Source organism: Cryptomeria japonica, chromosome 6, assembly GCF_030272615.1.
Source record: "Cryptomeria japonica chromosome 6, Sugi_1.0, whole genome shotgun sequence".
Taxonomy (NCBI): domain Eukaryota; kingdom Viridiplantae; phylum Streptophyta; class Pinopsida; order Cupressales; family Cupressaceae; genus Cryptomeria; species Cryptomeria japonica.
This window is the reverse complement of record NC_081410.1, coordinates 526,670,082-526,682,292: the sequence shown is the minus strand read 5'-3', so window position 1 is coordinate 526,682,292 and position 12,211 is coordinate 526,670,082. Positions and strand designations below refer to the sequence as shown.

The window sequence follows — 12,211 nt, the reverse complement described above, 5'->3', positions numbered from 1 at the left end:
TATTCTTTTTACACAACACAGTAAGAACTAGTAAGAGTTCAATAACTCACAGTTATTTCTTACAAAATCTACTTCTAAACTCTCTTAAGAACAAGTGCAAGCACAAAGTCTTACAACTCCTCTCAAAAGAATATTTACTCTAATTTATATTAACCTCCAATACTTGCAGCTCAAAGACTGCAAATCAAATTCGATTAAGCTCTTTATGAAACACTTGCAAGAAAGATAATATGGAACACAAACTCAAGAATGTAGCACAAAGACTCAAAATTTAAGCAATCTTCTTCTATTTCTTTCAATTCTTAAATTCACACATAAAGCTCAAAGACTTTTTTGCTGCAAATTTGATAGAGTTTTTGCTTTCTTTCCAAAAGATAAAAATTACAATAGCCCCCCCTCCCGTATTTATAGGAGAGGAGTCATGAGAAAAAGGTGGGAGGATCCCAACTAACTTGAGAAATTCTCTAAACCACCAAGACTTATTCAATAACTAACTATGACTTATTCCAACTACAGTCCTAATTGAACACAACTTGTAGTTGCTTTACATGTAATTACAAAAGTGCAAATAATGAGTTAACTTGCAATTACAAAGTTATTTTTTACATGTGACTTGCCAAAACAAAATTACAAATGCATAACTAAAACTATTCCATGTGTCTAAAGACATGACTCTAATTGCATCATCCTTTGTCTGTGATGATCTTCATGTCACTTCGGGATGTTAGAACTTGAAGTATTCTGAATTGGTAAAGACATCTTGAACCAGAACAGGAACTTGCATCCTTATCTTCTTGCTTGGGGTAGTACTAGCTTTTCAAGAGGGAAAGGGCTGCCTTCCTCTTTTCATGTCATGACCATCTTTGCTTTGAAAGCATTCTATGCTCTCAACCATGAATTGTTGTTGTATCTCTTCTTTGCATCATCCTCCAATCTTGAAATCTGCTTGCAAAATAAGGCTCATGCCTTAATCTATTGATTTGGTAGGTCGTGTGTGCAAACCGGACTGACAAGGTAAGGGATAAATTGATGCAAAAATGGGCTCACAAGTGAATTTCGGGTTTGGGAAGCTGCATTACATGTCTGGGAAAAACAAGAGCATTAACTTGCAATTGTGGGGAACAAACATGCAACTTCATATGCGTAATGGGTAAACACAAGTTTGCACTTGTAATTGGACCTTTAAAACTCATTTTCAAGTGTTTTTTTAGTGCATTTTAGACCAATTTCGGGTTTTGGATGGCTGACTGCAAGTGAAGACTTTAAATGGGAAAAATGAATGAAGGTGTCAAATGAGTGGATGAAATGGTGGGAATGGTATGTACAGATGATGGAAATGAATATGAGTGAAAATGAAAAGATTTTGGGAAGATCATCTTTATGAAAATGGGAAGAACTTTCAACATGTAATCCGGTTCTAAAAACCCGATTTTGAAAGGATGAATATTTTCCAATTTAGAAACTTGGAGTTTCACCAAAAGATGGTTAAGATTTTCCAAACAAAAGGGAAGATCAACTATTTTCATCTTATCCCAAATGCAAGTAAAGAGGGAAAATGGGGAAAGACAATGCAATTCACAAATTGCCTTGCAAACTTGGAACAAAGGGGTAAATCTCTCACAAAACCGATTTTAGGCAAAACCAACATATATACAAATTTACAAATTGACCAAGGAAAACCAAACAAACAAAAAATAAACACAAAAAAGAAAGGAAAGAAACATATCTTGATCAATCAAAACGTCCTCCAAAATACAAGAAGCAATCCTTGAAATGGAAGATTGAAACTTTTAAATAGATACAAGGAGGAGATTCAAACCCTAGCCACGTTTTTCCAAAATACCATGTGCAGCAAAAACAGCTATCAAAATGGCATAATAAATGGTCAAATCTCCATCCAAACCCCACACCTAGGTGAAGGAAGCAAAAACGACTTAGGAAAGAATGGATTCGTGGCAAATTTCAAAGGCAAATCGTGGCATTTCTCAAACACGTTTTTGCTATTAAAACACCAAAAAACCAGCAACAATGTCTTCCAAATGGCGTGGAGAGAGTTTCAAAATGCATGAAAATAGACATGAAATCAAAACGCCTTCCTCCTCCTTGAATTTCTCCATAAAAATCGTTGGAAATCTTCAACAAAATCCTCCAATATTGTTGGTCGGGTTTTTAGGAAAGAACAACAAGTTTAAAATACTTGTAATAGGGAAATAAAACTCCCATTACAAGTTTTAAACAACTAAACAAAAGACTAGTAAAGGGAAAATAAAATTCCTTTTACAAGTCATAAAAACAACTTGTAATAGGGAAATAAAATCCCTATTACAACTAAAAGTGACTTTATAAAACTTGTAATGGAGGAAAAAAACCCCTACCATAACTTAAAACCACTTAAGTGGAACTTTTTAAATGAATTACAAGTTTTATTTAAACTTTATAATTTAAAGTTCACTTGTAATATGTCTAAAAAGTTCCTACAATGACTTAAAAAGCCAAAAAGCAACAAGGGGAAAATAAAAAGTAAGTTACAAATTCTATTTTTCATAAAGTGCACTTGTAATTAACTAAAATTTCCCTACAACACTAAAACAAAGGGAAAATAAAAACTTGCAACTTAAGGAAAATTTCCCACCTGCAGTTAGGGAGAAAAAACCCGAAATTGAAGGAAAACATAGCAAACGGACCCAGAATGCGATGAAATTTGAAACGTGGTTTAAGGATGGACTAAGGATTAGTCTAGTCTAGGGATAAGGCGAAATTATGCCTCAGGAAGCATTCCATAGAGTAAAACTTTCCTTTTTTGACAAAAATTTTATGTAATGGTCCATCATTTTAGAAAAACAAAAACGAGGACAACACGTTGGTTGTGATCCCCCTTCAAGTAACTATAGGCCTTCAAGTACTATACCTACAAGTGAAACCTCAACCTTTTCCACACCCTATTCTACTTGATTCAAATTCTTCCTTGTCATCAAAGTACACCTCAATCAAATAAACTTGCCTCTTACGTCCCAGAATTATTTGCAATGTAAGCATAGTTGTTTCCTTCGAAACTCATTGAGTCATGTATCCTAATTGTTGACTCTTTGTGTTCCCTATTCCTTGGGGTCCGTTGAGTCAAGAGGTGCAACCCTAGGTTTTGCAGAAAAGATTTCTATGGAGTTCCTTGTTTCCGTTGTTGTTATTGTTGGTTTTGTGATGTCTCTAAATTTGCTCCTCTAAAGGTTAAACCTTAGAATATTTGCTAGGAGTAGTGGTTTCCAAAGATACGGACCCTTTTAGGCACCCTGAAATGAGTCTGGTTCAAGAGCCTTAACTAGGCCTCTTAAGGATTCTTTCAGCCCTTCCATGGAAAGGAATACCAAGTGCCTTTCTAATATACCAAGTACCATCACCACTGTTATCTTAAAATCAGCCACATAAGCATCCACTAAGCCTCGGTGATGTAGCTATTGGAGCTCTCTAAAGTGCTCCTCAAGGTCTTGCCACTCAAATCTATTTGTCAAGCTCCTAGAAAAGTCCTTGTAGGTGGTGATATGGCTGTTTATTGAGTAACTAGGCCATGATACCACCATTCATGTGTAACACTAATACCTTTCAGTTGAATGATCAAAATTTAATAGCTTCCTCCTTATACATCAAGCTCAATGAAATGTATGCATTCAACTGCTGGATCCAAGCTCAAGTTGAAGTTCTGTTGGATCCATTGAACAAGGGGGCAATGAACTTTCCCAATCTACTTTCTAAATTTTTATGAGGCGCATTCAAGGGGGTTTTACTCTCATTCCTAGTTGAAGTTTTTCACCTCACTCTAAATTCGTGAAGTAAATATCCACCCAAAATTCTGCACTCTTTGTCCCATATTCTGTATGAAGAGCATCCAAATCCTTCTCCTACAGATTGTGCATTTATTTGTCCAGCAACAAAACTTCTTTCTACAAGAATGAGACCCTGAGTGGTCCTTTGCCTATAACTGATTTCACTGGGGTGTCTTGCTTCATTGCTGAAGATGAAGGCTCTCCCTGTGCACACCATTTCCTGGAGGCATGGTGCCATGATTTGTTTCTTTGGTTTCCTTTTCCTGCATACTCTGAATAAAGAGTTCAATAAGATGTTCTCTGTCCTTTGAGGATTTCATCACCTTGAAAATTTCATACTCTTTGTCCTCGTGTGGCATTTTCTGCTTCTTCTATTTCCTATGCTGAAACGTCATTTCCCAATCACTTTTTGACATGCAGTACAAATTGTTTGCCACATACGAGTAAACGATTAAATGTAAAAAGTAAATGCACAGAACATAATGAGAATATATTAAAGAACCAGTCCTTGTATTAATTCAACAGTCCATGTACATCAAGTGCTTATAACATCACACTATCAAAAGATACGACTATCATGATGCTACTTCGAAGGAAAGGTATGCAATATATAATACCCGAAGGGGTGCGACCAACCGTCGCGTCCAACTGCCCTTCGGGAAGACTAACTAACTGTCGTAACCCACAATTACCGATGACGACATAACATAATGATTATTCCCGACAACACAAATGTCTAATTGCTTCTTTTTTTTGGTCAGTTTTTCACAAGGTAGCAAGATCGCAGCTCTGGTACCACCATATCGACCCTGACTAAAACACAAAGAAAATTTGTAGCAACCTAGTCTAAAGACATAGAAATAGGCCTAGAAAGGATTCTAAAAACAGTAATATATTATGATTTCCTTTGTTCTTTTCAATATTTTTTGTAAATACAAACATAAAATAAAAATAACTGCTAATTCAAGTGGAACTACTATGCATACCCAGCACATTCATTTAATTCCTTGAAGCCTCCAGAATCTGCAAACATGCCAGCTGAACGTCATATCTCCATGCCCTAGCCTGTCCTACTGTCGCCTTACAATACTCACTTGTAGCTGAGGGTTTTCACCCTCAGAACTTGCTGTAAAAACACCTGCAGGTTTTCATCCCAGTTCCCAAAAGCTGCATCACTCTTAGAATGAAAGTTTTTTGGTTTGCGACAACAACAATACCCCTTTCCTTCCTTTCCAGCATTTCTTATATCTCCAACATGTGTGATCCTTAAATCGATCGAAGTCAATTCCTTATTCAGTGATATCTGATTGACAAACCGATCTCCACCAAATCTGGCAGTTTACTAACCGAACACTACCTCATTTGCTGATCAAGACAACCCTTATTTTAATATGCAACCACTTTAACTGGTCCACTAAGCTGCTTTAAAAGGAAGACTCAGTTGCCACCCTCTAATTGAAAGACCTGCTCCTAAGTGCCAACAAGGACTTAATCAAAATTCAGTCCTCTCTAACTGAGCTAATTCAGTCTTTGCAGATCAAAATAACCTTGAACTTGAGATGTCTGACGATTGGCATCTCTTTTGTTCTCTTTGTCATCATCGACAGTAGGCACAAACTATGATATCGTCGAAGGCTTTAGTCATTGACCCTAGCCAATTTTTTCATAAGTTTCTCCTGAGGAAATAACCCTAACCTAACCAAGGTCCATTGGTATATAAGGTTATGCAAAATCTTTTCAAAGACTTTGGTAGGTGTATAAAAAGATCAACAATGATAAAATTCACAGAATAACTTTTTAAAGATAGACAATTAGTTTTAAAATCAATTTTGTAATATAAGGAACTGAGCTCGGAGAAACTTCAGCTAACAACATCTGGTCTGAATGTATATCTTTCCATAATCTAGCATATGTGTATCAATGACATATCCTATTGTCCTCCATTAAGTTATTTGATTATTCTGATAAAGAGGGTTAAAGAGAGAAAAAAAGAACATTGATTGCATTTAAGTCAGAGACAATCTGTCATATTCCCTCGCATTATGTCAATAAGAATACTCGAGTTATATTACCGACCATTATTCACAATTCTTGCTAAGGAATTTTTAGCCAAGCCTAATGCAGTCCAATACAATATCTACATTCTTTGTTTTTATTTCTCCATGGTCTACGTTTAATGCTAGGTGAACATCAAAATGTGTGCTATCAACTTAAGAGTTCAACAGAAATAACTATTATCAAAAGCCGCACGGATCAGTTTGTAAACTTCTACAGTATATATCTTCAAATAGAAAACTCAGATGTAAAATAAGGACCACTATTGTCCAAAAATGTCATATATCTCGATTCTCGTATAGTGAAAATACAAAAACAAAATGTTTATATTGCTCCTCAGTGCACATAGAAACAAAGCACCAGTAAAACGAGCATACATAAGCACAAAAATTTTGGGAGCAAGATCAGACACTAGAAAATGGGAAAATATGATGGCAGAATCAAATTAATGTCTGTGATGAAATTTAAATTGTAAAGCTCTCAAACGTGGTGGTTATTTTAATAATATAATTATCTGTCAATTTCAAAAACAATTCCTTGCTAACCAGATGTAGAGATAAACTAACCACCATGCCAATTTCGAAAGAGAATTTTTACATAGCAATGGCAAAAATGGGAAAAAAATTGAGAGAGAAATTTACGGTGAAGGTGGTAATCTTTGGAGATGTTCCTGGAGGTAAATCCCCTGTATCAACATAATCAGCATCTAGCGTGAAGGTTGGTCCACTCTTGCACAAACTTAGCACTTTTGTACTAGGTATTGGATCACCCTTTGAAAATAAGAAACGATCCGATGGTGTTGGCACACTCTCTTCATCTGTCTCTGAGGCAGGACTTTTCGAACATAGAGCAACGGAGAAAGGAAAAGAGTCTTGAACCTGCATAAAAATGCTATAGGATAAGCACACAAACTAAAACCTGACAATTACACGCATCAGAAATATGACAAACCAAAACAAGCAAGTACACAGAGGGGGGAAATGTACATGCAACCAACAACTTTGTACCATTATACACAAACTTCAGCGTTGGTGAAAGTGAAGGGATTAAGAATACTAGCAATTACTAGATGTTTATTTTAATTTGTTTGCTAATTGTTTCATAATTAATAATTATAAAGAACCCAAAAAAATACTGAAGAGTTCAAAAACTTTAGCAATCAAAATAAAGGAATGGAAGAATGTATGTATATATATGTGCACACATATGTATATATGTATGCACATGTATATACGTGTAGTGTATATATGTATATATATACATACATATATATCTATATGTATACATACATATATATATGTATACATATGTACATGTTTATGTACATATATGTGTATATATATACCAGCAGATTTTAATCATATTGTCACCCAATTTGAAGTTGCTCCAAATTACTCTTGAGAAGTTTATTGGAAAATATATATGCGGGCCCTATGATAATAATACTTATATTATATACTATAAACAGAACCTATTACTTCATAGCAGCAAAAATCTTCTGGAGAAAAAATGGGCAAATCAAAAGTACAAGATTTTTTGAAAAAATGGGGAAAAATAAGGTTTTAAAAAACATGTGAAAAATCATGAAAAAAGAGACAAAAAAAACTACTTGTTTTACTAAAAAAATTAAAGGCATTTCCATAGCATAGAGATATAGAAAGCAAATAAAACAAAGAGTTCAACTCATGAATTGTAGAAAATAGACTTTTGTTGTTTATATTCATAGCATTGATCTTTTGAACTTTATTGTGTACAAAAAGACCAAGCATAGGCAAATGTTCACTTAACTTTTTAAGAGAGCAATCACCAAATAGTTGTCTAAGCCTGAGATCAATTATTAGCTACGTTTGTGAAGTAACTGAAATCAAAATTTATCAAACAGCAATCGAAATTAATCCTTAACTCTTTGGCTTCGTGGAAGAATTCCCTAAACAAGTTTTAAACTAAAATTGGTATCCATGTTTTCCTTTTCCATTCCTAGTCTGAGAAGGTTAAAATGATTATGGGGCAACATGACAATGGAAAATTGATTATGTAGCCTTATTGGAATCTAATGTGAATTTGAAATTCTTTTCTTAAGAAATTAGACTAGCAGCAATTCAACTAAATACATGGAGAACCTTGAAGAACCTACTTACCGAAGATGCTACTTGGGAGCTTTCATCTTTGCACTTCCATGTTTTCTTGAGGAATCCTTCCCTCACAAAACTATTTTATTTGCATTGCTCTTGTGATTTGGGATTTAACTATTTCACCCCATTGTTTGATTTCATATTTGTTTATGTTGAATCCTTAGTTACTGTTTTGTAATTTAGAGCCCTTTGTCATCATACTTCTCTATTAAAACTAAGTCTACTTTTTGAAACATGTGGACATGATATTGGTTGTTCAATTATGAGCACAAAAAGGCAAAAATGTACATGCAAAAAAACAAGTTTTCAAATTAAAATTAAGAATTATTATAGCCCTAGCAAAGATACATTCCCTTTTAAAAATAGTACCAAATACCATTACTTACTCTGTATAGAATTTATCTTATCCACTTTGGTTCTATATAGTATCATCAAATGCTTCCATTATACCTTTTTGTAGGTGGTTTGCTAGTAGGGTGATTGTGACGTAAGTTGCTAAAAGAGTAGATAATTAAATAAAAAGAGAGAAAAATAAAGGAAATGCTTACCTTCAAGAAAGAAAGGCAGTGATTCATCTCTTTCAAAAGTAAATATGAAACTGAGTGTAAGAAGATAGGGAATGTTGAAGCAAGAAGATTAAGTAGTTAAGTAGAATCGATATGTAGATGCAAATTATGAGAGCAAAAAATGCTATGGTCAAACTCTAACTTTGCTATAATCTAACAAATTTGAAATTAGCAATTAATAAAATCTGATTTTGTTTCTCTAAATTGTAAAGTAGACCTTTTTAAAAGATAAAAGACTTAACACATCAAATGAAACAACTCTAGAAATTCAAACAAATCAATACAAAACTTTAATTGACATCACTATAGTTGTAGACACATTAAATTTGTCATCTTAATCCCGGGTGGATCCACTTCATTTTCATGCATTATTCTATCTATTATTTTTCATCAAATATTATCCATTAATATTATTTTTTACCCATCATTATCATTTATCCATTATTAATATTATTATTATCTCATATTCCATTTATCATTTAATAATTCTATCATTCTATCATTTATCATCTATATATTTAATAATAATATTATTATTTATTCATTTTCACAAATATATGCATAAGCATTTACACTATTCATTTATGCTTTCTCCTCTACCCATTTTCATTCACCTCATGCATGTGGGATTAAAAATTTCAAGCCCTATTCTTTATCCCACATTCATCCCATAATCTAGATTCACCCGAGGATGCCTATTCAAGCAGAGCTCCTCTCCCATTTTGAGACCACGACTTTTGCATTCAAGCTCTTGCATATTGTTTTTAATTTGATCTTGCTTTCTTGCATATTCTCAATTTCACATTTCTTTGCAACCATCTTTAATCTCCATTTTTTCATAGCTTTCATAGAAAGCAATAATTTTTTAACATGAAATCTTGAGAAATAGGAGGGCAATGGAGTAGATTTCATAGCATGCATGTGTGTAGTTTTAAATATTTGATTTACAAGTTACAAATACTCATTGTTGAGTGATTGATCTATTTGAATCTTGTGTCATAAGATTTCAAATCAGATTTTCTCACCTACATAACATTTACAAAAGAGTGAATAAAGTCACAATTAAATCTTAATTATCTTTTTTCAACATACTTGGTTGCTAGGCCTTCGACAACTTCTATGTTGTATGTGCAATCAGACACAATTTTGCTGCTCGAAAACATCCAACCAAATCCATTGCAATTTCATTGCTAGAAGACATCGCACGACCACCTTTTATCATTTTTTTGGTGCGTTTCAGGGTTTGGTGGGTCGTGGGAAAAAAGAGAGAATGTTTTGCCAGATTAATCGTGATTTTCAATGAATTCTTTTGCAGATTAATCGAGATTTGAATTGTTATAAATTGTTGACCAAAAGTCAACGATTTTTTACTATAAATTGGACAAAAATAGTTGAGATGTCTGATTTTTTTGGAAATCGCGATTTTTCAGAATTTTTCCCAGATTTTTGCTTCTATGCCTACTATATAAGCAAATAGCAAAGGTTGCCAGGATTTTCCACCTGTTTTCCGCTAACCGTAACCTTGGGTATTCAGTGGCAATCGAATTTTCAGTAGCTAAACAATTCACTGCAAGATAATACTGAATTTTCAGTACCTAAACAATTCACTCCAAGATAAAATTCTGACATTTTACAAGCTACGGATGACTGTTTCAACCCATCTCCTCAAGGCCAGACTTCAGCATAGATATTGGTAACCATATTTTATTTTGTATATAAAACATAAATAAAATATATCTTTGGCAGGTTTTAATTTCTTTCAAAGAGCAAACTTCCTTTTCAACACAACTTAATCTTTAATGATTTAGGCTAAATTTGAAAAGGCGGATGATTCAAGTAAATTAAATTAAGTTTGATTTGGATAAATACATTAAGCAGAAAAAAAGCTCTTAAATTTCAGCAATATTACTGATATTACTCCAAATTACGAAATCAGACTCCACCCTACTTGCCAAAACTGGAAAACAAAGAAATAACTCTTCTGGAAAACAAAGAAAGAACACTTCTATACAGCATAAAAGTAAAAAACGGGAACAATACAAATGAGACTTCCAAAAAAGTGACAAAGCTCTAATTGAAGGCAAACAAATATATCGAGAAAATTCCAAATGCACATTCAAGACTGACAAATATTTGGAGAAAAATACAAATAGATGAAGAAAATTCTGAACGAAAAGAGGCATATTTCAAAACTTGTCTATTCTATGATAATTGTGTGGTTTTCTATACAGTTAGAGCTAAGCATTAACCAGATTTTGAATCTTACCGCTAATGTTAACAACTTACAGGTCAGGCAAGGTCAAGTTCAAGGTAACACAGATAACTAATGATATTATACTTGTTCAAAATGTATTAGACACTTGTTTCAATTAATGACAGTTTCATAAGACTAAAGCACAGGGACAAGAACACCATTAAAATATGGACACATCAATAAGTGAACAAGGATGCGCTTATAGTCCTCCGGACACACGACACCACGCAGGTCCTCGGGCAACTGAAACGCGATTGGGCCAAATATTCCAGTTGACTTTGCTTTTCAGCACCGTTATAGAATGGAAATGAGCATTTGCAGTAGCAATCATTAACATGAATGGAACTCAGCATTTGTAGTGGTGATAATTAAAATCATGAAAAAGTGCATGCACCTAGATAACCAATAAATACGTTGGTCAACTTTGGGCGCGCACTTTCGGAAAAAGGAATAGACGAACTCCGGTGTTATTCATGTGGCATTATGTTTTTATATTATTCTTTAGATACTAGTATGCAATACATATATTTACGCCGAAGGCGTCTCCTATTATGAAATGCACTGAGCTAAATTTGGACATCAACGATCCAAACTGTTTGAGAGAAGGTGCAAGACAATGCAAGCCATCTTGACCGTCGATACATTCAAATAGTCGTTGCTTGCAACTTGCCTGCCGAGTCTCTGACAGTACTAGTATCAGCGTCAGATTAAAAGTTTTTCTCATTATTCTTCCCTACGGATTTGATGATTCCTTCCCACGAAGCACACACAATCTGGAGCCTTTTCTCATACCCATCAGATCGCCAATTCTCACAAACAGGTTCCCATCACCAGCATTTTCATTTGCAGCAGCCTGTACTGAAATGGTAGCTTTCGAATAGGGTATAGACGTCCATCGTTTCTGTTGGAAATGCGTTGGTAGACATATATACAAAATGTGGAGCATGGATAAGGCACGTGAAATGTTTGACAGGGTGCCTCACCTCAAAGAAATGTGATCTCGTTTTACGATTGCAGGATATGCCCAAAATGTGTTTTTTGATAAGGATTTAGAAACCTTCAATCTAACGTAACTGGGATGTGTTAATCCAGAGGCCACAATCTCTGCCAGTGTCAAAATGGGAGCTTTAGAACGGGATATGGACTTCTACCACACAATAAAAGAGAGGATTTTGCCAGAGGCTATAGACATGTAAGCATAGACAAAACACCTGAGTTGTTTGATAGAAAGCCTCCAGGAATTGTGTACAGAATGTCGTGATTATAGGATATGCAAAATGTGGGCAACTGAACTGTTTGGCAGAATACCTCAAAACACATTGTTCTAGAGGAATGCCCTGATTGCAAGATATTAGCAAAATTGGTTTGTTGAAAAGGGTTAAAATA

The 12,211-nt window shown here is 34.4% G+C and overlaps 1 protein-coding gene across 3 annotated transcripts in view; it reads right to left on the bottom strand.

The window, feature by feature from the left end:
• The window catches only part of LOC131067977 (heat shock 70 kDa protein 14), a 132,310-nt gene that overhangs the window by 113,928 nt on the left and 6,171 nt on the right, over positions 1–12,211 (bottom strand). For all 3 annotated transcript variants that reach the window (XM_058003161.2, XM_058003159.2, XM_058003160.2), the window contains exon 2: positions 6,515–6,751. In XM_058003161.2, coding sequence (XP_057859144.1) covers positions 6,515–6,751 — 237 coding nt within the window. The remainder of the gene's footprint in view (positions 1–6,514; positions 6,752–12,211) is intronic.